Source organism: Saccopteryx leptura, chromosome 1 (genome assembly GCF_036850995.1).
Source record: "Saccopteryx leptura isolate mSacLep1 chromosome 1, mSacLep1_pri_phased_curated, whole genome shotgun sequence".
Taxonomy (NCBI): Eukaryota; Metazoa; Chordata; class Mammalia; order Chiroptera; family Emballonuridae; genus Saccopteryx; species Saccopteryx leptura.
The window spans coordinates 334851172-334876099 of record NC_089503.1 but is presented as its reverse complement, the minus strand read 5'-3'; the positions used below and the strand labels follow the sequence as shown (position 1 = coordinate 334876099).

General features: G+C 35.5%; 1 protein-coding gene across 2 annotated transcripts in view; it reads right to left on the bottom strand.

The window, feature by feature from the left end:
* MAP3K7 (mitogen-activated protein kinase kinase kinase 7) overlaps nt 1–24928 on the bottom strand; it is a 70774-nt gene that overhangs the window by 5080 nt on the left and 40766 nt on the right. The window contains exons 12-15 of one of the 2 annotated variants that reach the window (XM_066358865.1): nt 23031–23111; nt 17807–17871; nt 5765–5870; nt 47–108 (exon numbers count right to left, since the gene is read on the bottom strand). In XM_066358865.1, coding sequence (XP_066214962.1) covers nt 47–108; nt 5765–5870; nt 17807–17871; nt 23031–23111 — 314 coding nt within the window. The remainder of the gene's footprint in view (nt 1–46; nt 109–5764; nt 5871–17806; nt 17872–23030; nt 23112–24928) is intronic. The other variant, XM_066358866.1, reaches the window with a different exon arrangement.

Sequence of the window (24928 nt, the reverse complement as noted above, 5' to 3'; positions counted from 1 at the left end):
TTTCTAAGAAAAAAGTAAACATTGAGAAAGTACAGTACTCCCTTACCTGTAGTTGGTGATCCAGTGTAAGATAAGCCATTGGGATGGAGTTATCTGATCCATTGGTATCTGTAATTCAAAGACACATTTATTTTCTGTCATAAATTATTATATAAAAGCAGAAAAACATGCACAAAATATTAGTTTTTTTCCTAAAGTAAATAATACATAAAAGTTTTGAATTCTAAAGGTAAACAGAGGATGTCCAATTACTAGATAATTAGAATACAACCATACTCTCGTTCTTACAATGTAAGTTGGCTATATATTAAATAACATTAAAGCTTGTAAGCTCTTGTTTAATTAAAAACAGTGATATACTAAAGTAATGATCTCTTATGTGTATTTATTTTTAAAAATTTTTATTTATTGATTTTAGAGACGAAAGGAGAGAGGAAGAGAAAGGAGGGGAAGAGAGAGAAAGAAGGAACAAAGAAGAGGGAAGGAGAGAGAGAAATATCAATTTGTTCTACTTATGCATTCACTGGTTGAATCTTAAAGATTTTATTTATTCATTTTAGAGAGGGGAAAGAGAGGAAGGGAAGGAGGGAGGGGGGAGGGAGGGGGGAGGGAGGGAGGGGGAGGGAGAGAGGGAAGAGAGAGAGAGAGAGAGAGAGAGAGAGAGAGAGAGAGAGAGAAAGGGGGAGGAGCAGGAAGCATCAACGCCTATACGTGCCTTGCCCAGGCAGGCTGATTTGGGCTTTCAAACCAGCGACTCCAGCGTTCCAGGTCAATGCTTTATCCACTGTGCCACCGCAGGTCAGGCATTCTGGTTGATTCTTACCTGTGCCCTGACTGGAGATGGAATGTGTAACGTTGGCATACTGGTAAGATGCTATAACCAACTGAACTACCTGGCCAGGGCTAAAGTAATGATCTTTTAAATGTGTTAAAACATGCCCTGAAAATTCTGTGTCTTTTGGTCAGTTTGTTCAGAACTTAAATTTACACTGCTGTTTTAACACTTTTGTTGTTACACAGAATGGCGACTACAGTACCCTTTATATTTTAATTTAGAACTAGCCCTTTACATTTTAAATCCAGTCTTCACAGTCACTACGTAATCAATCCCACATCTCTTTCCTTCCCTGATCACGCTACGTTTACTGCGAGGCTGTGTCAGCTCGGCACTTCAGTGTTCCTTAACAGGTTAAGCAAAGGGAAAGCAAGACAGATCCTCCTCCAATGGATCGCTTTCAACTTTACAGATTCTAGTGGGAGCCCCCACCCCATCCGTCCTAATGAGGATCACTGCAGAAAATGACAGATGTTACGGTAGGAAGTATATTGCATATATACAAATTGTGGCTCAAAGCTGTGCCCAAACAGTTAGTTGGGTTAATTCAAACAACCAGTTAAGTTTTATCAAACTGTAAGAAAGGATAGCTGTTGTTTGTATTTCCGTAGAGGTAAAATTGCTCTAACTACTTGCCTAAGCAGCAAGGAATGGTCTTTTCCCAACGTTAATATTTATGCACAATAGTTCCCGAAGCAGGCAGGAGAACTATGACGCAATATGGACTTTTCTATTTCAGAAGTAGCTAGCTGCTTTCCTACTTTTAGTACATAACAAATGGACCACACAAGTGAGCTGCTTGTTCAGCCCCTTTTCTGACAGTAACTCACTGAAAGAGTATTGCAATAAAGGCAAGGTTAGGATAGCAGCAAGGCACTGCATCCAATGCAACACAAAACTAAGAGTTTGTGGCCCAGTAACCTCCCAACCTTTATTACTGACTGACAGTCTAGTCGTTTTTTTTTGTTTTTTAACTCTTGAGAATATGCTTGCAAGTAACTCTAAAAGCTAAGCTAAATCAGACCAAATGATATAATGCATGTAAGAAATACCATGCAATGTGGCATATGAAAGCACTCAACACATGGTGGTGATTGTTACTATTATTCTTGTTATTGATGCTAAATGCAGAATAAGGAAGGAAAGGCATTTTAAAATACTCAAGTTTGGCCCTGGCCGGTTGGCTCAGTAGTAGAGCGTTGGCCTGGCGTGCAGAAGTACTGGGTTCGATTCCCGGCCAGGGCACACAGGAGAAGCGCCCATCTGCTTCTCCACCCCTCCCCCTCTCTTTCCTCTCTGTCTCTCTCTTCCCCTCCCACAGCCAAGGCTCCATTGGAGCAAAGATGGCCCGGGCGCTGGGGATGGCTCCTTGGCCTCTGCCCCAGGCGCTATAGTGGCTCTGGTTGCAACAGAGCGATGCCCCGGAGGGGTAGAGCATCGCCCCCTGGAGGGCGTGCTGGGTGGATCCTGGTCGGGCGCATGCGGGAGTCTGTCTGACTGTCTCTCCCCGTTTCTAGCTTCAGAAAAATACAAAGAAAAAAAAAATACTCAAGTTTGTATTTCAGATTGAAAAAATAAAAAAAATTAAATAAAAAGTAATGTTTATTAAAGAAAGAACAGAGTATTCCATAGGATAGCCTTATTTACCCTGAAATTATATACTATATAAATGTTTTCCTGAAATAGCTAAATAAGAAGTAGTGAATTTTTTATTTCTCTGACCAACAGCTATCTCCACTGTTGCATATCAAACTATGCTCCCATGGAACACTACTTTCCACAAAGTTAAAATTAATTAAAAATATTTTCTCCTTGACTTTATAGGAAGAATTGTCTTGAAACTTTTTCAATTTAACATTTCCACTCCTACTCTTTCTTAAATCTTTGATACTCGATGTATCTTATTAAATCAGTACCTGTATCTGATGTGTATTTCAGAATTAAGTATAATTTCCAATGTTTCACAATAATCTAGGAGTGGGAAAAAAAACCCAAGGATTTACTCATGCAAGGCCTTTCAATGGTGAAGATCTGAAGGTCCTTTACTGAATATTAGTTTTTCTCTAACACCAAGAAGTGAGATATCATTTTCTCACTTATACACAAACTGAAGTTTACTTTTTTAGTCTCTTATAACAGTAACTGATCATATGATAGCAAAGGATATTCCATGAGAGTTTGCTTTTTAATGTTTCCAATTGCTAATCAAATCTAATCTCATTTCTTAAATGTCAAGACTCACATTTGTTTTCTTTAATTAGGCAAAAATCTCTTTTCTGGCTGTTCAAACACAGTGCCTATAACCATCTCATATTATCTAAGTACATGTTCCCTTTATGTAAATTGTTGTTTTCTTTCTAACTAAACAAAACGTCCACAATTTTATGAAAAAGTCACAGACTATGCCAGATCTTACCTAATTGATTTCTGTCTTAACTATTAAAGTATTCAGCTTGTACTACAAATTTAGTAGTTATGACATAGCATGATGACTTAACTCTCATGTGTCAGTACTATGATGCTCTAATCAGACTGCATGCAATGGGCCATGTCTCCATGTCTTATACTTCTACCTTGGCAAAGTACCAGGCACAGGAGAAACTTTTCATTGAGTTTTCCCAAGCTCTTTGGCTTCCTCTACTGGTTCTAGACCAGGGGTTGGGAACCTATGGCTCGCGAGCCAGATGTGGCTCTTTTGATGGCTGCATCTGGCTCGCAGACAAATCTTTAATAAAAAAAATGATAACGTTAAAAATATAAAACATTCTCATGTATTACAATCCATTTCCTACCGCTCATGTTCATGGTTGTGGGTGGCTGGAACCAATCACAGCTGTCCTCCAGGACAACACCAGATTTTTATTGGATAATGCGTAAGGTACATGGGTCGTTGTATGGCTCTCATGGAATTACATTTTAAAATATGTGGCGTTCATGGCTCTCTCAGCCAAAAAGATTCCCAACCCCTGCTCTAGACATAGATCTCAGTAGCTGTTCTTGGGTAATTTGTCATTGATTTATTTTTTTAAATAAATAGAAACTCAGAAACCCAAGAGCACTCATAATGTGCTATGATTATTAAAATGTCATGCTTTATATTTTTCTCTGGAAAACACAGAGAAAGCTTTCCCTTTTTATTATAAAAAATATATATAATTAGGTTGTTTTTACTTATGTTTGCACTTCTCTGAGTCAGTGGGCCTTCAAACATAAAGGCTTTACCTATCTCTTCCCTACAATTTATTCTATTAGCTTGATTATCAATACTTTTCTTAGAAACTGTACAAAGCTGAACTTCATTAATTATAAACTTAAATCAGAGCCTCAGTTTCTAAAACTGTATTCAACATTATTTAAAAATGATAACCACATATTTGCAATAATTTCAAGGCAAAGAAACAATTCAGTTAATATGGCAAGCTGGACCTACCTATGATTTCTAGCTATTGATATTTTATGGTATTTCAGGGTTCCAAAAAAGAAAAAAAAATGAGATGGGGGTTGAAAAGGTAGCAGTACACACGAAGTAGAAACACAACAGTGAAGTGAAGTGGATGTAAGAGAGTTTTGATCGTACCCTCATGAACTCCCAATCTGTTACATGTTGACTGGCATGTCTAGATTAGTCTAGGAGGCTGAAGTTAGGAGGCTGTCATGTTAAGTACCAGATTTAGGCAAATGCTGTAATGTCAGGGAGAGTCCTCCCTCAACAGAGGGTTTAGGAACGGAAAAGAGCTGCTATTACCTGACGATTAATGATCAGATCTGTCATGAGCATTTCCCTGTCTGCCTCTGAGGAGCAGCCTGTCATAATGAACTCTGTGCATGTGCTGAGCAGTAGTAAATATTCTGAGCAGTCTTAGGTTGGGCTGTGCTAAGGGTGAAACTTAGAAGAGTTTTTGCCACCACTAAATTTAAACTTACTAAAACTAGAGAGCACACCCCTGGCTAAACATAGTTCTATCTTACATGACACAGAGAAAGCCACCCTGTTAATTTTTTAAATTAAATTATAAATTTGACTAAACCATGCCAAATTTCTATAAATACTTATAAGCAGTATTTTAGTTTATAAACACACAGAGCTGTCTTTTTAATTTCAATTTACTTGCGACTATTAATAACATAGTTGATCTTATATAAAATCTCAAATGGTTTAATTTTCCAAGGTCTAAAAGTTCATTGTTCCTTCTCTGACACCACAAGATACAAATAATTTTTATAGGATCATACTGGTGAGTATTTATCAAGGAATTCTTCTGATGCTAAGGAAAAGTTAATTCCTCAATGGCACAATTTCCTGCTTGCCCATAATGAAACTATTCCATCACTAGAGTTTATTAATAATAGTCTGACCAGTTAGTTATTCATGTTAGGGAGTTTTAATAACTTGTAAGAGGCTTTGAAAGGTCTTTTAAACAAACTCTTTACATAACTGAAACGAAGTTTTCCTATTCTTTAAGACAAATTCAAAAGGTCACAATCAGAAATTTTTCTTCTCACCAAAAGTACCTTATATCTTTAAAACAAAAGACTGATATAAAGAGAAGTATTTTTACCATTCTGTTGATTTTAGGTATCTAAAAGATAACAACTTTACTACTATCCCCTGGTAGGATGAATCATAATGGGACAATAACAGACTAAAGTATCAGGAACACAGAAGCTTCAATCTGGAAAACCACAAAACAAATCATTTTCAAAATATATGTTTTGAAAATGCATCTTGGTGAAAAAAAAATGCAGAGGGCCAATGGTCTCTATCTCAGTACTCAAAAAGATATTTTTAAGTTTATTGCTAAATACTTGGTTTTATTAGTATGAAAATCTTAAACTTCTGTACAATGCCTGCCTTTGTGAAGATTGCAGTAATGACATAACTAAATGAAAATAAACATGGTAAATATAATGAGGAAATAAACTGGTGACCTGTGGAATCATCAGGGGTCCATGGATGGCTTCGAGTTGGCTTTTCTGAGGTTGGTCCTGAGGTAGTGATCATTCTAATGCTAGGACTGGATGACCTACTGCCCACCTACAAGAAGAAGTAACAGGAGATTTATTTTTTAAGAATGACAAGAAAAAAATTCCACTTAAAACAAAGCACATAATTCCCTTTTTATCAGTAGAGCTCCCAAAACACTCTTGTAAAAAAAACCCAAAATAAATCCTAGGGAGACTGTGTCCCCCCCCCCCCCCCAAATATACACACACATAACTAACGCTGATGGCTTAGAGCTTTTGTTTTAACTGCATGCTGCATTCAGAGAAATAGTTGTCAAGTCTTGGGCCTTTATAGGATGGGAGTAAGGCTGGAGAACCTCCATGCTTAAAGCTAAAATCCAAGAAAGGCTTTACTCTCAGGGGGAAGAAGAAACTAGGAAAAAAAAGCCCTATCTTACAAAAGAAAATAATAAATAAATCTGGCAGTGGCTCTGGATGGAGGAGCAAAAATGTACCCACTGTGAATCTGCAAAAAATTTCCAGACTTTATGGAAGATATAACAAATCCTGAGCAGAAAAAGTACGAGAAAACCTACAATATTGAGTTAAACATAGCACAAATCATAATCCAATTCTAGAGAACAAAGACAAACAGAAGAGAATATAAAGCACACACAGAGAAAAGATGATCTATAAAATACCAGTTAGATTCTCAATAGGAACAGGAAAGCCAGAAGAAAGTAGAATTATCTTCAAACTGCTAAAATAAAGAACTGAGAACTAGAATTGTTTAGCTAACAAAAATATAAAGAATGAGGTCAGAATAACATTCTCAGATAAGCAAAAACTGAGTCTGTCATTCACAGACTCTTACCTAAGAATTTCTATAGCATGTTCTTCAGGGAGAAGAAAAAATTTTCCCTAACTGAAGGGCCAACTTGAAATCAGGATTATGGTAAACACAAATATGAATCCATACACAGAAAATATTAAACAATAAGAATGGTAACAAATTTATAGAATTAGCAAACAAATAAGATGGTACTAAAATCTGAATAACAACAGCATCACCAAGAGGAACATAAATTTAAAAATCCTCACATTGCTCAGGATGAGGATAAAGATATTAAGTTTAGGATGGGCATGAATTTTAAAATTTCAGAGGTAATTACTAAAAGTAATAATATCTCTTAACTCCCAAATCAAAGAGAAAAAGAATTGAGTAAGAAATACATTTACTGAATTCAAAGGAAGGCAAAAAAGGAGAAAGAAAAAGAGAGAACAAATTTATTTATTATGATTAGCAATCATAAGAAATATAAATAGATTACATTCTCCAGTTAAGATATTTAAAAAATCAGATTGTCAGGCTGGACTAAATGCTGTTTATAAAAGATACACATAATTTGCTGAGATAGAAAAAACAGACAGTTCAAGGATAAAAAAAATAACAAGGCCAAATTACCCAAAATAAAGTTATATAACTATATTAATAGAGGACATATATTTTAGAGCAAAAATAAAAAAAAATCACTAAGAAGACAGATAAAAGTAATTTAATTCAGAACAATTCAAAATTTATATGCTGTGCCTATTACAATATAGACTGTAACTATATATTACTTCTAAACAGATAAAATAATAAAATTATAATATGAGAAATATTCATAATCCATCATAGTGAGACATTTTAATAATCTTCTGTAAATGATACATAAAATCAGATCAAAAAACAAAACATGCACTTAGTATACCCGGAATTCTAAGAAACCTATACCTGAAAAATGAGAATATGAATTTTTTTTTTTTTTTTGTATTTTTCTGAAGGTGGAAACGGGGAGAGACAGTCAGACAGACTCCCGCATGCGCCCGACCAGGATCCACCCGGCACGCCCACCAGGGGCGACGCTCTGCCCACCAGGGGGCGATGCTCTGACCCTCCAGGCGTCGCTCTGCCGCGACCAGAGCCACTCTAGCGCCTGGGGCAGAGGCCAAGGAGCCATCCCCAGCACCCGGGCCATCTTTGCTCCAATGGAGCCTTGGCTGCGGGAGGGGAAGAGAGAGACAGAGAGGAAGGAGGGGGGGGGGTGGAGAAGCAAATGGGCGCTTCTCCTATGTGCCCTGGCCGGGAATCAAACCTGGGTCCCCCGCACGCCAGGCCGATGCTCTACCGCTGAGCCAACTGGCCAGGGCCGAGAATATGAAATTTTTAAGCAACTATAGAACATTTAAGAAAACTGACCATATACTAAATGATAAAGCAGATCTCAAAAAAGTTTAAAAAAATTTAGTGCCATCTTTTTATATTGATTCACAACTTTTTTCTCACTTTTTTCTTATTTTCCAAGTGAGAGGAGGGGAGATGGACAGACTCCTGCATGTGCCCCAACTGGGATCCATCTAGCAACCCCCATCTGGGGCTGATGTTCTGCCCATCTGGGGCCATGCTTGCAACTGAGCTATTTATGGTGCCCAGGGCCAATGGCTGCAGGGGGGGGGGGGAGAGAGAGAAAGAGAAAGAAGAGGGAAGGGGAGGGGGTGGAGAAGCAGATGGTCGCTCTCCTGTGTGCCCTGACCGGGAATCAAATCCAGGACATCCACATGCTGGGCTGATGTTCTACCACTGAACCAACTGGTCAGGGCCTACAATTAATCTTAAAAATCCCATGATTAAACATTTAAAAATACTTATAAATATCTCATTGGTAAAAAAGAAAAAAAGAAATTAAAAAAATATTTGAACTAAATTTTAACTCGAATTGTGCTAAAACTTGTGGCATGCAACTAAAGAAGCGCCTAGAGGAAAATATGTATGTGAAAAAATAAGAAGCAGTTAAAATTTATTCACAGGCTAAGAATTTAACTTAACATAGTTAGAAAAAGAAGCAAACTATAAGTTTCCCCACTAAAAAATAAGAATGAGAAAACTACAAACATTTTGTGGTCAGTAATTAAAAAAACAAAGTGAAATAGACAAATTAAAAAAAACACACATAAATTACCAGAATTTCTATACATAATAAATACCAACACATAAATTATAGAGATTTCCATACATTATAAAAAATACCAAGGTTTTACAGCTGGGTTGTATCATTCATGAAAATAACATTTTCCATCTTAAAGAAATCATTCTTAAAAAAATGAGAAACAGTTCCTGACTCATTCTGTGAAGGCAGAAAACTTGCTCAATAAACAAGGACAGTATGAGAAAAACTAGTAGCAAATTTCACTTAACAAAATAAATGTAAAAGTCAAAAGTTCTAAAAATTACATTAGGAAAAAAATATGGTAGTGTAAAAACAATAAAAATATTTTAAAAGTTGAAGTTATCCTACAAATGCACAGGTCATTTGACATTAGGAATTCTATGAATACAATTAATCATATTAACAGATTAAAGAAGATCCTCAATACATAAAAAGTATTTTATAAAATTTAACATCCATTTAACAAACTTAAATTTCATTGAAGAGAATATCTTAACCAAATGAAGGGTGTTTATCAATAGTCTAGAAACATGATATGCAACGGAAAACGGCACTGTGGGTTGGTGAGAGGACGGCATGAGGCCACAGGTGAGGAACACACTGGAAGCTTATGGGAATTGATCCTGTTCCCTTTCTTACGTTGGGTAGGTGGGAGGGGGTTCATGAGTGTTCATTCTATTATCAGGTTTCACATTACACATCATTTCACTGCTTATACATTACCTATGTTCTCTATTTATATATCATATATTAAAAACTCTCAAGGACATATATACAAAAATGGATTTCATAAGAGTTTTTTAAAAAGCATCTTTTTTTTTATCCTTGAAGTGTTACTAAATACCCAATAGGAGACTCAAAAAAGAATATGGATTTACATAAAGTGAAACATCAAAAAATATATAAATTCATAAAGAATTTTATGTCCATTTTCAGTATATAAACATAGAAGAAACACTCAAAGACTGAATCAAGTAAAAATGAGGTCATACAGTAGTATAAAGTACCCATGAGTAGAAACTAGCAGATGCGAGGATGTGATGACTTTCAGCGTTTCAACTAGTGCTAAAATTCTGTGAGTTTAAGCCTTGAAAACTCAAAATGGATTGAGGATACTAAAGAACGAAAGGCACTTTTATAACAATTTCAGAGATTAAATCATACAATAATTTGGAAGAAAAGAAGACATGAAGTGTTACTTTCTTCTTGGGTACCTATTGAAATTGCACCAGAAATTCCAAAAAGTTTTTCTATATCATAAACAATTTAAAACTCAGTATCAAACCACTATTTCCAAAACCTTAGTTCATTCATGTCACACTTACAAAGAACCCTGTGTGTCATGATGCTCATTCTCTCTCCTTGCTAGTCCCTCTCCATCATGTCAAGGCCCAGCTCAGGTTCCTTCAACATATCTGCTCACTCTTGCTACACCTGGCTCTTCGTGCACAAAACCAGAACCTGTGCTAGAAGATGAGGAGTGCCTAGCAGAGTGCAGAACACAAGCTGTTTATGGCTGTTGTTGGCTCAGTTCTGAAATTCTCACCCTGGCATTCCTGAACTTCTTCCACCAGTTTTATCTTTCCAGATCGGCTCTCCTCTGACAGTTCCGTATGCCCTTGTTTCCCTCCCTGCTTTCAATCTTGACCTTACATTCATTCAAGGATTATATGGTAGAGTGCAAAGAGCATGTATGAAACTGAATTATATATAACTGCCACTTTTATAGGTCAGAAACAGTCAAATATCAGCCAATTCAAATGATTTAGTTCAGTGATTTTCAATCTTTTTCATCTCATGGCACACATAAAACTAATTACTAAAATTCTGTGGCATACAAAAAAAAATTATATATTCTTTTGCACATCTAACAAAAACAATAGGTATAATTTTGATTCATTCATGAAGGAAGGCTATTGTTGTGTGGTGGTTGTCATATTTTTAATGTGACAATCTAAGGGAAAAGGGGTCAGTCCCCCTGACTAAATACTCAGAAATTGCATGTTTTAGAATTCTTGTGGCACAGGGGTTGAAAATCGCTGATTTAGTTGAATGCTTTGGAGACCTGGGTTTAAATCTCAGTTCTGCTATTTATAGCTGTGTGAACTTAAACAAGTAACTCAGCCTCTCTGAATCTTAGGCTCCACATCTATCAAGTGTGGATGAGAAGTAGCAATAGTTAAAAAGTCAGGAATAGGAGACAATACAGACCAGAACTTGAGTCTTTGGTGTGTGACTTATTAGCAGTGTGGGTTTAGGTTAAGGTATTTAAGACTCAATAGTAAAATGAAGACAGTATTATCCATCTCATCAGGTTGTAAAAAGTCAAATGCAATAATGTACCTGAAGTGTCTTAATGCAATAAAAATGGTTAGGAGGTGGCACAGTGGATAGAGTGTCGGACTGGGATGCGGAGGACCCAGGTTCGAGACCCCGAGGTCTCCAGCTTGAGCGCAGGATGATCTGGTTTGAGCAAAAGCTCACCAGCTTGAACCCAAGGTCGCTGGCTCGAGCAAGGGGTTACTCTGTCTGCTGAAGGCTCGCGGTCAAGGCACATATGAGAAAGCAATCAATTAACAACTAAGGTGCTGCAATGAAAAACTGATGATTGATGCTTCTCATCTCTCTCCGTTCCTGCCTGTCTGTCCCTATCTATCCCTCTCTCTGACTCTCTCTCTCTGAAAAAAATAAAAATAAATCTTGCTTTCTAGTCTTTTTAAAAAAAAGTTCACTAAATAGCAGATAATTAGGTTTTTGTAAATATAAGATGGGAATGTATAAGTAAACTTATAGCACCTACCAATTCTCTTTCTAAATAAAAAATCAGTTCTTATATAAAACTATGCAGTGACTAAACAGCAACACAAAGACAGTCTTCTCCTTGATTTTAGGCTGTATTTATAGTCTGTTCCTACATAAACTTCAGCTTTACACTACTTTTAAAGTTTGTGATTTTGCAAAAGCACAATGATCTAAGGGCAGAGATCATATGTACTTCTGTGTTATACTGCCCAAGATTTAGAAAATTACTGACTATGCAAATAACCTCATAATCAATACTCATTGAATAAAATGAGTGTATAAACTGCTGGAACTCAGAAATAAGACTGGTGCTTAGGCTTCTTTACCTTTTATATTTAAGAACAAGAATGCACACCAAAGAGAATAGTGATGAAATATATCTCTTATTAATAGAATGCTGTTACCCTTGGTAAAACAAGTATAGATATTCTGACATTATTACTGAGTCCTTTAATCTCTTTTACTATAAGCAAGTCTTGTGGTTTAAAAGGAGTACACTGGTTTGACCACAGTTATAATTGGTATTGTAAAATAAAAATAATTTTTCTTCAAAGTGCTAGCAAGGAGGGTATCAGAGTCAACCTAATTTTATGTTAATAGTTTTAACATTTTAAGAGAAATAAATGTGTTTGTAACATGTGAGACTCAGTATCAGTTATGAGACATTAAAGAAGATACAAGTAATAATTAGGTTTACAATAGATAAGAATGTATTTTGTATGAAAAAGGCCACTGAACATCTATCATATTAAAACAAATAATCCTATTTAGACCTACTATGAATTACAGTATTCCTTAAGTTTATACTTTTCTTGAGATAATTCTTTGCTACTCACTGATTTATTTTCACCTTCTATTTTCCAAGAAACTCTTGGATGGCATCTCCTGTGCAGTTATTTTTTTCTACCTGAGGTTTCCTATGGCTACAAAACTAAAAAATAAAGCTAGTATTTTTAGGTCAAGTTTCAAAACTTGTCTTTCTTTAAAGCTATAAGAAAAGCTCTAAAGAGCTAAGTTTAAATCCCTGAAAAGTCTTCATATTTCAAGGAATTGGTATCTCAATGAATAACATAATATGCTTGTAAAAAAAATTAAAGAAATATTTAAAAACAAGCCATAACTGTATTTTTTTTTATTATCTGAAAAATAAAAGGCATAAATAAGAGGAACAGGTAATAGGTAACAATTAAAAAGATCTAGATTGTGGGTTCAACTTATGTTACTGCTTATAACTCGCTATGAAATATGTCTTATTTTATAGTAGTTATTTTTAAAAAATCACTGGTAAAATTCAGATGGCCACAAACACGCTCAAACTATTAACTTCATTAGGTTGCTCCTTCCTTCAAGACATTTACAATTACTTTATTCTATACTTACATAAACTGCAAAGTTTAAGAGATACAGAGAAACTTGACTTACCACAAGGATTGGATACGAAAGTGGTTACGAGAATAGAGAAACACCACATAGCAATTTAAGGCAGCAAAAGAATACTAAGCCAAATTTAAACTGCAGGGGCAAATTACCATCAGTAGACATGAACAAGAATTGGAGTTTGACCAGAACTTTATCTCTATATTTATAAAAAGAAATTGGGTGTTATTTTACAGACAAAAATAAAGCTTTGATTCTTTTTATGTCTCACCTGAAAGACTGGGAAAATAGTTTCATGGGGCAAGAATTTATGGTCAGTGCTACTATTTAGACTGACATTTTAAATCTATTTAAGACCCTCAGAAATCTTAGTTGCCAAAATTATACAAGCATAAAACAGAGATTAAATCTCGATTTATGTAATATTCTTGCTAAAGAAACATCTGAATAACATAGATATTAAAAATAAATGGATTATCAGTTGGTAACGTGGATTTATAAGCATACTTCCTCCACTATGACAATCACAGATAATTCAATTAAATCCATACATATTGTGGTATACTGAAGATATTTTTTCTAATCTGAAGATATATGCTCAATCTAATTCTGGCATCACTCTAGTTCATTACAAGGAAATTTTAGAATTTTATTATTCTCATATGGTCTTTAAATTATCTAAGAGAAAGTTACAAAATTCCTATGAACCAGGAATTATTTAAAACTATTATGTGAACTTCTGATTTGGAGTTTCAACAGAAAATTATTTAGACTAAAGAAGGTGCTGATTGAGGATGGACAAACAGTAGTAAAATAAATTATATCCCTTAAATAAAAAGAATATATGACATATATCTTTGGGTATGTGATAAAAGGCCTTTATGGCAAATATTTTCCATGATCCCTGATAGAAGCTTCTCTCACAATACAGAAAGTATAGAATGCCGATAAATTTTACTTCTCTCCAAGTGCTTATTTTACTTCTGGACAGTAACACACTATCATAACAGCAAGAAGTGGGAAGGACCCTGGAAGGCGCACCATGGGGAGGCAGGCAGACAACATGTATTAAACATCTACTGTGTGTCTGGTACTTTCATATGTTATAAGAAACCTGAGGTGTGGGTATCATGGTTTCCACTCACAGATGAGGCTGCTGAAGCTTAGGGAAATTAAGGAACTTGCCCAAAGTCACGTATCTGATTAGTAAAAGTAGATTCTAAACTCTAAACAAAAGTACAGCATGTCTAGCTTTTTAAATACTCATAACTGTATCATCTTGCAGTTGTGATTTTTACTGGCTTCAGCCCCCTGCAAGAGAGTTCTTAAAATCAGATCTGTCTTACAAACATTCCCGGAAGGGGTATGCGTGAGAATGGATAATTTTAGTGAAACACAGAAAGGCTCACCTAGATATATAAAATATAAATTTGTGTTATCATATGTAGAATTTTATTATCAAGATGAGTTAGCCTTGCTCAATAATATATTGCTAAAATTCATCATCACTCAAAACTATTTAAATAATTACTGACTATGTAGATTATCAGAAGCAAAACACTTGAAATTAAAGAGATCTAGGATTACTTTAGCATGTGCCTCAGTCAAGGCACATATGAGAAAGCAATCCATGAACAACTAAAGTAGTACAACTATGAGTTGATGTTTCTCATCTCTCTCCCTCCCTGTTTCGTTCTCGCCTGCTTAAAAAAGACCCCCCCCCCCTCAAATGGTCTTGTTTTGTCTCATCTTTTATGGTCTTAACATAACCATGTCTACTGGTGTTCTGAGAAACTGTTTATGTTTTAGCAACACTGACACCTCAATGTCAAACCAGTTACTGGACATGAGGGGCTGCTTTTTTTGGTATGTTTCCAAAGTATCTAGAGCACCAGATCCATTACATGTGCTTAAAAAGCTTTCTGAATTAATTTAAAAGTGTATTTGAAGGTATTTATATGTTGTGAGTTTACAAAAATACTTACACAATTACTTTTTAAAACAATTTACTGATTTTAGAGGGTGAGGAAGGGAGGGAGAAAGTGAGAGACAGAAACATCGGTATGTTCCTGTATGTGCCATGACCGGGGATCAAACCCACAACCTTGGTGTATCCGGATGAGGCTCTAACCAACCAAGCTACCTGGCCAGGGCCACTACTTGTAATAAGGAAGCTTGCTTGGTTTACTATACCTCTCAAAAGAAATGGCAGGATAAAAACAACCAGTTTAATTTTAGTTTACATATGAAAAATCTAAGTGATTTTCAGTCTTGAACCAAGAGCCAAAATACAAATTCTGGTCAGTTTAATTTCTACTTTCCTCTGTGAGATGTACCATTAAACTTTATTAGTAAGTTCTCTCTCTTCCTCTGATAATTGTACTAGGTGGGCAAATTATTTTCTTCATATTCTTCATCAATCTCCATGGCCCAAACAAACAAACCCTTTGCAAATGTTTAATCATTGCTTAGACAGACTTTAAAAAGAACTATACCTTCAATTTTGAAAATGCACATTGGACATACTTTTCTAAAATAAATGTTATTTTCATGAGTAATATAAATTATTTAGTGGTCAATTATCATAACATTTCAGGGGGGGAATGTTTTCATTGTACATTAGAGTTACTGTTTGCCATTCTCATCACAAACTGGGTATTAGGCATGTTAAGTTTCCAATACTTAAGTAATTTTAAAAGAGTGAATTGGCCCTGGCTGGCTGGCTCAGTGGTAGAGCATCGGCCCAGTGTGTGAATGTCCCAGGTTCAAATCCTGGTCAGGGCACACAGGAGAGATGACCACCTGCTTCTCCACCTTCCCCCTCCCCTTTTCTCTCTCTCTTCTCCTTCCAAAGCCATGGCTCAATTGGTTCGAGTGAGTTGGCCTTGGGCATTGAGGATGGCTCCATGGCCTCCACCTCAGGCTCTACGAAATGGCTCAATTGCTGGGCAAAAGAGCAATAGGCCAGTGTGTGGAGCATCACCCCCTCACCCCCTAGTGGGCTTGCGGGGAGTATCCCAGTCGAGGCACATGCAGAAGTCTCTCTGCCTCCCACTAAAAATAATAATAATAATAATAAAAAAAGAGTGAAATCAATTTTAAAAACTGGTCATACAATGGCTATGTATCACCTATTTTAGAACACATTTTATTGTCATATCAAACTCCCCCTTTTGGAGTAATCCAAGACAACCATGCAAATGTCCCACAACCAGTCTCCCTCAGTTCTAGTGTTTTATTACTCGAATATACTGTAAATGAAAAGGGTAACAATCCTAATCTCAAGTAACACAGAACTTGTGAGGAAATAAGTAGGGCTTGCGCTGGCGAGGTCAGTCCTGAGCTATAGCCATGCCTTTGTTAGAGTACAGAGAAAAATATTTGCACTAGCAGATGCTCCTAAACTGTCTTAGGGCAAGCTTCTCATTCCTAGTCAATGGGAGAACACTTGGCTAGAGTTTCTCATAACTGGAATATCGATGGCAATAATAAACAGAGTAAAAAGGCTGAGCTCATCAAGCCTCTAAAGAATCAAAGCAAACACCAGATGTTAAGCTATCTGTTACTAAATGCCTGATTAACACTTAAGTGTTTGAGGGGGTGAAAAGTGGGAAAGTTCATTCAGAAGTTCTGGAGTCTCACAAAAGCCGATATACTGAAAAAGCTGTTATTAAATAAAATCAAGATTTAGGGTCACTTAATATCATAAAATATATAATAAATTAATGTGTATGTATATATTTTATGTATGTGTAATTTTATGCATATGAGTGTGTGTAAAGACGTTATGAAAAATAAAAATATGTCCAGATATAAATGAAGATCTAGTGTATTTATCATATAAATAGCTCAAGAGGTTTTTGTTAATTAAACTGATGGCTATAAAGGCTTTCAAATTTTTATGAACTACAAAAAATTCTCCAAAATTTAAAGTATGTTATAAAAATGAAATAATTAAATGCCTTTCTAGAATAAAAGTACTAATTAATATACTTTACCATAAATTAAATAAGTTTGTAATATATATAATCCTATAATTTTATAAGAGTATAGATCATAATGTGATATTTTAATTACTTCAGATACATGCTGTACTCACAAAATTTATTTCTGTACAACTGAAAAATCAACAAACATCTCATAATCAGTTTTCATTTATTTAAAAAAGATATATAAATCTTATATATGTCAAGTTTATCAATCTGAATAAGAGACAAAGCTACAAGGACTGAGCTGTAACTTTTATATCCTCGATGGCTTAATTATAGCACTGCCTGGATCATCTACAAAAACGCAGTGATAAAGTGCTAAGGGGAGGTTAGCAGAGCATCCAGAAATATAAAGATGAAGAATGAGAATCTTAACCACTGAGATAAAGCCTATTATCCATCTGTTTACTGAATCTTGTCTTAAGGTTAGTTCATAAAACTATAAATCCAGTGAGTATGACAAATGAAAAGATGTTAAGAGTCCTCCAGGTATGTCAGGGTCTTATATGATCTCAGAGGGATGATGTCTTATTGGGGAAATATTTAATGATTCCTTTAGAGGACAATGATAATGACAAATTTTAAATACAAAACTGAATACTTCCTTATTAAGGCATACATAAAAACCACATAACATACACAGTGTTATAAATCAATCAACCTCTCCTAAATTATTCTTTAAATTAAATTAATAATGGCATCTAGATTTTTCCCCCTAAGAATTTAAATTCAAGTGCAAATGAATTTCTCTATAATAATTTTAGGTTCATTCATAAAATAATTTTGCAGAGCATTTATATTACAGTTAATTCCTGATTTCTGCCTATTATTATTCTTCAAAGACTTAGAATTTTAATGATAAGTCTTACCTGACCAGATTCTGTTCCAGTAACAGTCAAGTCTTGGATGGATCTACGTCTTGGCTGTCCGTTGCCTTTATAAAATAAAAAAGTTAAATACTGAAATTTTTCAAACAGACAATAAGGATGTAATTGCTAAAATAGGAAGTTGAAATTTGTTGATCCTTGAATCTACACAAAATGTTTGTGAGAAAAAGAATGAATTATAAAAAGAAAAAGAGAGAAAGACTTAAAAACGGAAGAGAAACAGCTGCAGTGTTTTAACTCAAAAGTTGCCAGCCTACAAGAGTATGTCCTAATACAATAACCACTCCTACCACACGAATAGCTGCTGAACTCTCTCCCACCATCTTCTGTCATGTATTTAAATAGATGACTGCTTGGGGGATGGGGCTGATGACGGCATCTATTTCAAGGGCCTTACGTTACAGCTTCTCCAGCAAGACAGCTATCAGGTTGTAAGACAAGACTGACTTTAACCAACAGCAGTAAGTACCTTGTTCATTTCAGGGCCTAAAAGGATGCTTAGGCTTACATTTACTAAACCCAGTCACACTTACTTAATCCCATTAGTTTTTGTCAGAATCAGGTAACTTAACTGGTTTTAAACAACAACTTTAATTTCCTACTGGAGATGAATGACTCTCATTCTGTTCTCAAATACACAGCTTGTTTAAATGGGCTGTTGTGTTAACCTTGCCTTTGGAACTTCTATGCTATCATAATCTAAAATCAGTTTATGAAAGAATTCTATAAATTTAAGTCTTTGGTGAAAGAGAAGGAATTAAGCAACAGCTTCACTTAGCATTTTTATTTGGAACAGGGATGTTTATACAGTATCTTCTAAGATGAGAGATCAGCTGTCTAAAAGGAAACACCAAAATATTATGACAAACAGCTGACACAATACTCAAAATTCTTTTCACTCTGAAAGCTATATTATGTAATTTCTCAACTAGTGGGCAGAATTAATTCTTAAAATTTACATTTCCATAATTCTAAGTATCTTCTTTTAAACCAATTGTCAGTATAATTTAGCATATTAATCCACATAACCCCATTATTATTTTGCACATAAGCTAAAAGTACCTTACAATAAAATAGTAATGTTCCAACTTTTGGTTACAAACTAACATGACAACAAACTGCATATTTACTGAACCAGGCACACTATGATACTTTTGAGAAACTTAGCCATCCCTGTTTCCGGAGGACAGAAAGGATCCCCATTACCATGACTAATAAGCAATTTTCGGCACATTTCATTCAACACAATCATTCTAAAATTAGCTTACATGATCCAGGCTTGTAAAAGTGTCTGGAATTCTCTTTTCAGATAAGCAACATTTGTGAATCTGGGGAACCACCCAGCATGTGTCTAAAAATCATTACATCACCATTGCAATAACAACAAAAACAAACTCAAATCTAGGTGGGGGTGAGAGGAAAGGGAAGTAAAAACTTTTAAGGATGTAGGGTAAAGAGAGCTGACAGTTAAGAAATGCCATAAATTAAAAAATCTTTAAGCTATAGCATGAGTCAAAGCAAGCAATATTAAGCAATGCATTTTAATTAGCATGACCATGGCAGAAACCATCTGGCAAATAGTTCAGATAAAGTAAAAAGGACTTCAATCAACAAATACTTGTTGCTCCAATATTAAGTTTTAGATATAATTTAGAAATATGAATGTAAAAAAATTATCAAATACCTGTTATTAAAAGTGAAAATTGCTGGGTGTGTTTAGTACATTTAGATTGATTCTGAATTTTTTTTGCAACTAAATACTAATGTAGAAACTCACTTATTTTCCATTTTTATCATGGTTCTTTGGTATGTGCATGTTACACATGGTACGTAGTATTAAAGAAAAGTAGAAAAGAGGGGGCAAGATGCCTGGTCAAGGAATCTGAACCCTGAAAAGGATGTCCTGAGTATTCTATTCTGTAATAAATTCTGGAACTTTTCATGACTTATGATAGAGAACACATAATATTTAAAAAAAAAAAAACTTTTCTAAGAGCAACAAAAGAAATACACTACATCCCCAGGCCGCCCTATTCCCCACTCCTAAAAAAGAAAGGGTAGTTGGAATAGCAGCTTGTGGGTCAATTCAGTTGTTTCTACGATGTCACAGAAACAAAACCTATCTCTTCAAAAAGGCGCTCTTTTAAGTACAACTGATTTCCTGGGCTGCTAGTTATAAAGACATCAGAGGGCTTCCAGAGACTGCTGTGGTTTTCTTAATGGTTTAAGTAAGCTCATAGTTTTCTAACCTTAACTACCCCTATTGTTCTGTTTTCCAAACTTCTTGAAGACTCTCATCATGTAAAAATCAACACTACATTTTCTTAGAGACATCTCTTAACCAAAATGTTAAAAATTTGGAGAGCCATAAGTTTTGAATGAAAAATTGTGGGACAATGAGCTAGCTCTTCATGTGTAAAAAAGAAAATGCCATTCTCCTTTATAATTAATATGTCCATGTAAAATATTAGCAATATTCTCAAAGCATAGGTTATATTTGTATTTTTAATTTTAATATACAACCTAAACCTAAGAACAAATTAATGTTTGACTTTTACATCCATTTGTTTTGGTTCCAGTGCTTGCATTCTTTTACTAAAATAAGGTGAAACTGATTAGGTTAATGTATTAACCTAACACATTAAGTTAGGGTATTTGGGGGGAAAAACCAGTTAAGAATATTTAATGAAATGTATTACTGAATACTATTTCCATTTGAACACCATTGTTCCTCTGGCAATTAAGTGCAGAATTAGGGTTTCTTGATTCCATAAGGACCCAATGTCATTAAAGATGGTCTCCTGGCTGAAGAGCTCTCTTTAATGCAAACCATAAGGAGGAGGAATTACTCTTATCTTCTCTGACTCAAACAAAAGAGGAAAAAATGGATGTGATCTGAAGTCAAAGAAAGGATCTAGGTTGGGACCCTTACTGTGTGACTCTGGGAAAAACACTCAAAATCATCAGATCTAAGTTTTTCATCTTTAAAATAGCTATTTGTCACTTTACCTGATAACCCTAGTTTAAGATGGTTATAAAGGTCAGTAAAGATAACGTACTTTAAACTATACTGCTTTACAGGGCACAAAGAGCATCTATCTAACGAGGGTTTCTAAGCACTGGCACTGTTGACATTTTAGGCCAGACGATGTAGCCTGTGGGAGGCTGTCTGGTAGAGCGGGTGTTTAGCAGCATCCCTGGCTTCTGCCTACTATATGCGAGCGGCACCTGCCAGTTGTGACAACCAAAAATGTTTCCATACATTACCCAATGTCCCTTGTGGGGTAAATTCACCCTGACTGAGAACACTGGGACTATTATTTTCTCTCCTTCTCTCTCCCTCATCTTGTCCAGTACTGGCTATATCGCCCACTGTGTGTGTGTGTGTGTGTGTGTGTGTGTGTGTGTGTGCATGCACATGCGCACACGTGTCTTCTTAATGCTTACCCATAAGACCCGTAAGACCTGGATTAAAATTGTACTATCATTTGCCTAAATTTTCCTGATTCCCTCAAACACTTAATATAATTACAGCTCAGCAGTATATATATTAAATGTTGCTACTTTCGTTAGAATATTATTCCCTTAAACACAGTACCTTTTAGCATGAAGGTAAAATGATCTCAAGTACTTGTTAATTTTGAAAGAAGCCCATGACTTAATAAATAAAATTACTATGTAAGAAATAGGTTAACTCTGTTCTCTGAACAGCAATAGTGATGACATAAAACAAACTACTTTGATAACTAGAATAAAAAGTAATTACTTTATTATAAAATGGTATTGTAGCCTGACCTGTGGTGGCGCAGTGGATAAAGTGACAACCTGGATTGCTGAGGTCGCCAGTTCGAAAGCCCAGGCTTACCCAGTCAAGGCACTTATGAGAAGCAACTATGACGAGTTGATGCTTCCCGCTCCTTCCCTCCCCTTCTCTCTCTCTTTCTTCTCTCTAATAGCAATAAATAAAATCTTTTAAAATTTTTTGAGAAAAAAAATAAAAGGTTTTGTATACACAAACTGGTCCCTAGGAATTGTATAATTTGTATTTCAAACATATTTATAATTTATACGGATTTTACATGTGTATTAGTTTCTGGCCACTGGACCTCAATAAGTTTGTTCAGTTGTTTAACAGACACATATTGATTAAATACTAATTATGAAGCACTGACCAGGTAGTACTGATGCAATCAATACTAAATAACAGACATTGTCTCTATCTTCAGTTTTCAGTTTCCTAGAGGAGAAAACAACCACTAGGTATTTAACTATGATACAACAGTATGCTAAAAGCATAACCACAGGCAAAGTACAGAGTGCTGGGAAGTTCACCCAAAGCACATGTGTAAAAAAATCGTATATTTTTTTATCAAAAAGTTTTTTTGGGGGGGAGGTATAGGAAAACCTAAAGCAGGGGATAAAGAAATGATAATTTGGATAACATTTATTAACCAATATTGAAGGTCGGATGTGCCATTTAAGTTTCTATCAAAAATGGTGATTCAGATTCACCTATGAATCATCACCATAAGATATAAAAGCAATTTACAAATTTGAGACACTGAAGTACCATGTGTGAATTAGGCATAAAAACAAGTAATTTGTGAGAAGATTCTCAAGACAGAACACAAGAATCAGAACTGGCCATGATTGTTTGGTAAGATACCATGCAAAACAGCAAATCTCATTTAATTTTACTTTGTTTCTATTTTCTAAGTTAAGGCAAAATGGTATTAGCAACTCTTTTTTCTTAACTTCATATTCCACTTGCTACAAACAGAAAGAGGCTTGACAGAAAGCCTACACAGAGCCCCAAAAGCAGTAACTAAGAAAAGGAGCCAAGGACAACAAATATTTTTAAATGGATGTTTCCTTTCTGCTAGGTATAAAGAAGGTCTGGGTTCAGTTTATCTACTCACCTAAAAGCTGAGAGGAAGTTGGTAAAGTCTGGCTGGCATTCTCCCTTCTGTGAAAAGGTTTACTTTGCCTTCTATTTTATCCTCATTTTTGGATATCTGAGGTATCCTGTCAAGCCCACTTCAGTGTAGATAAATGTATACAGTTTTCAATCTGTCTCCCTAATTACTGCATGCAAGGTATCTATTTTCATGTCCTATAAAAATTGGAGCAAGAAGCATTTTGTAAGTACCAGGGATCATTACTCCAGTTCCACAGTTATAAGACCAACTCAGGTGGTCTATGATACCTGATATGACGATCTCAGGGACATCCAGAATGTTGCCAAATGAAGCAGTTTTACGGTGGCCCCGTTTAGGCTTGGAATAGGCTGCAAAAACACATATATACAGTATACATGCAAACAACCACAAACATTAACACAGAAAACAATAAATTACAAAAACAGAATAGTTTTCAAATAGTTATGTTAATAACACTCCATGCAGAAAGGCATGCAGAACTATCTGACTTTTCATACATGCTCAGAAAAGGCGTGATTAAGGAGCAACTACCAATACAAGATGTTTCACACACTGGCTTTCATTAGCAGAAGAAAAAAAAAACATGGACAGAGACAAACAAAGTTGAAGGGTAATGAGGAAGCTAAATTCAAACATGTTCACACCATCTACGTAAGTGAAACTACTCATATGCGATGGGGGAGGCAAGGATGAAAAGTGAGAAGAGAGGAGTTAAAAGACATAAGCTGCCATATTTGTTTTAATTACAAAAATATAGGAATATATGTTCAACATAGGTGTTTCCTGAAGTGTGCTTATAAAGTAAAATTCATTGGTTAAATGATAATCATTGAATCAAAGTATAGAATGTATGCGCTTTTAGAATGAAAGTATTTACTTCTAGTAAACTGAACATTATAGTTTTCATAGTTTAGGCCAGGGTATGTTCCAGCTAATATGAGTAGTGTTGAAAAGCTGAAGAATACAGGTATTTCAAAGTGAGGTAATTCACACAAAAAAATCTGAATTGTGTAGAATTCAATGGCTGTTCCATAGCGCCTGTTCTACATATAGGCATAAAAAGGACCAGGCAATACAAATGTGTGTAGTTATCTTTGACCTAGAGAAAAATCACTTCTGTAAAGAATAATTATAAATCAGTACCTGACTAGAAAATCAACACTAGCAGATATAAAATTACTATTATAGCACTACTTCCTGTTTTAGGGTAGCAAAAACTATGGCAGCTCTACCTTGAATGGTATCCCTGAAGGGAAAAAGCTCCCCAAAGTGTGAGGGTATGTCCCTATTCATCTGCCACTACAGTGAGACCCCCCTCCCTCCACAAAAATACTTGTGATTCATACACACCAGGAGAGCCTGTCAGTGGCTGGTGACCTCCAACCAACTCAATCGTTTCTGAAGACCCATCTCTGTGGCACAGACTGCTAACGCCCTGCCATTCACTATTTTCTCTTCTTTCTTAGCAACAGACCCGTGACTTTACTCAGGACAGCAATGTTCCCAGATAAAAGATTGCATCCTTCTTTTCCCCAGAACCACATGTAGCTATCTGGCCCTATTACTATGGGCAATAAAATGTACGTGGAAGTTGTTTGGGGAAACTTCTTGTAAAGTTCCTTGAAGAGCTTGGATATGTGTCCTTTTGGCCTTCCAGTTTTCCTTCCTGTGCTCTGGACTGTGTGGATGTGCTGACTGGAACTACAATAACCATCTGGGGCACAAAGTAGCCTTGAGGATGGAAGCCACACAATAGGGATGGTGGCACAGCGTGACAAAGGAATCCAGTAGGACCTTGGAGCCTACCTCCAGATTTGCTTAAGTGTGTGAAAACTAAAAAGTTTATGTGTTAAACAAACTGTTATTTTGGATATTGTTATATTGACCTGATTCTATACTAACTAATACAATCAGTGATCATGATTAGTTGAAGACAAGTAAAGTATACTGGTCCTCTGGACAACTTCTGAAAAGAGCTCCACACAAAATGAGTACATTCAAATTTAGAAAAAAACCAAATGAATGACAAAATACCTAAAAAACAAAACAAAACAACACACCTGGTTAGCTAATTTAAATAATACATATGCTAATTTACATGTATGCACACAGATAGTTAAAACTAGATAGAGGTAAATATAAAAACGTGTTTATCTCTGAGTGG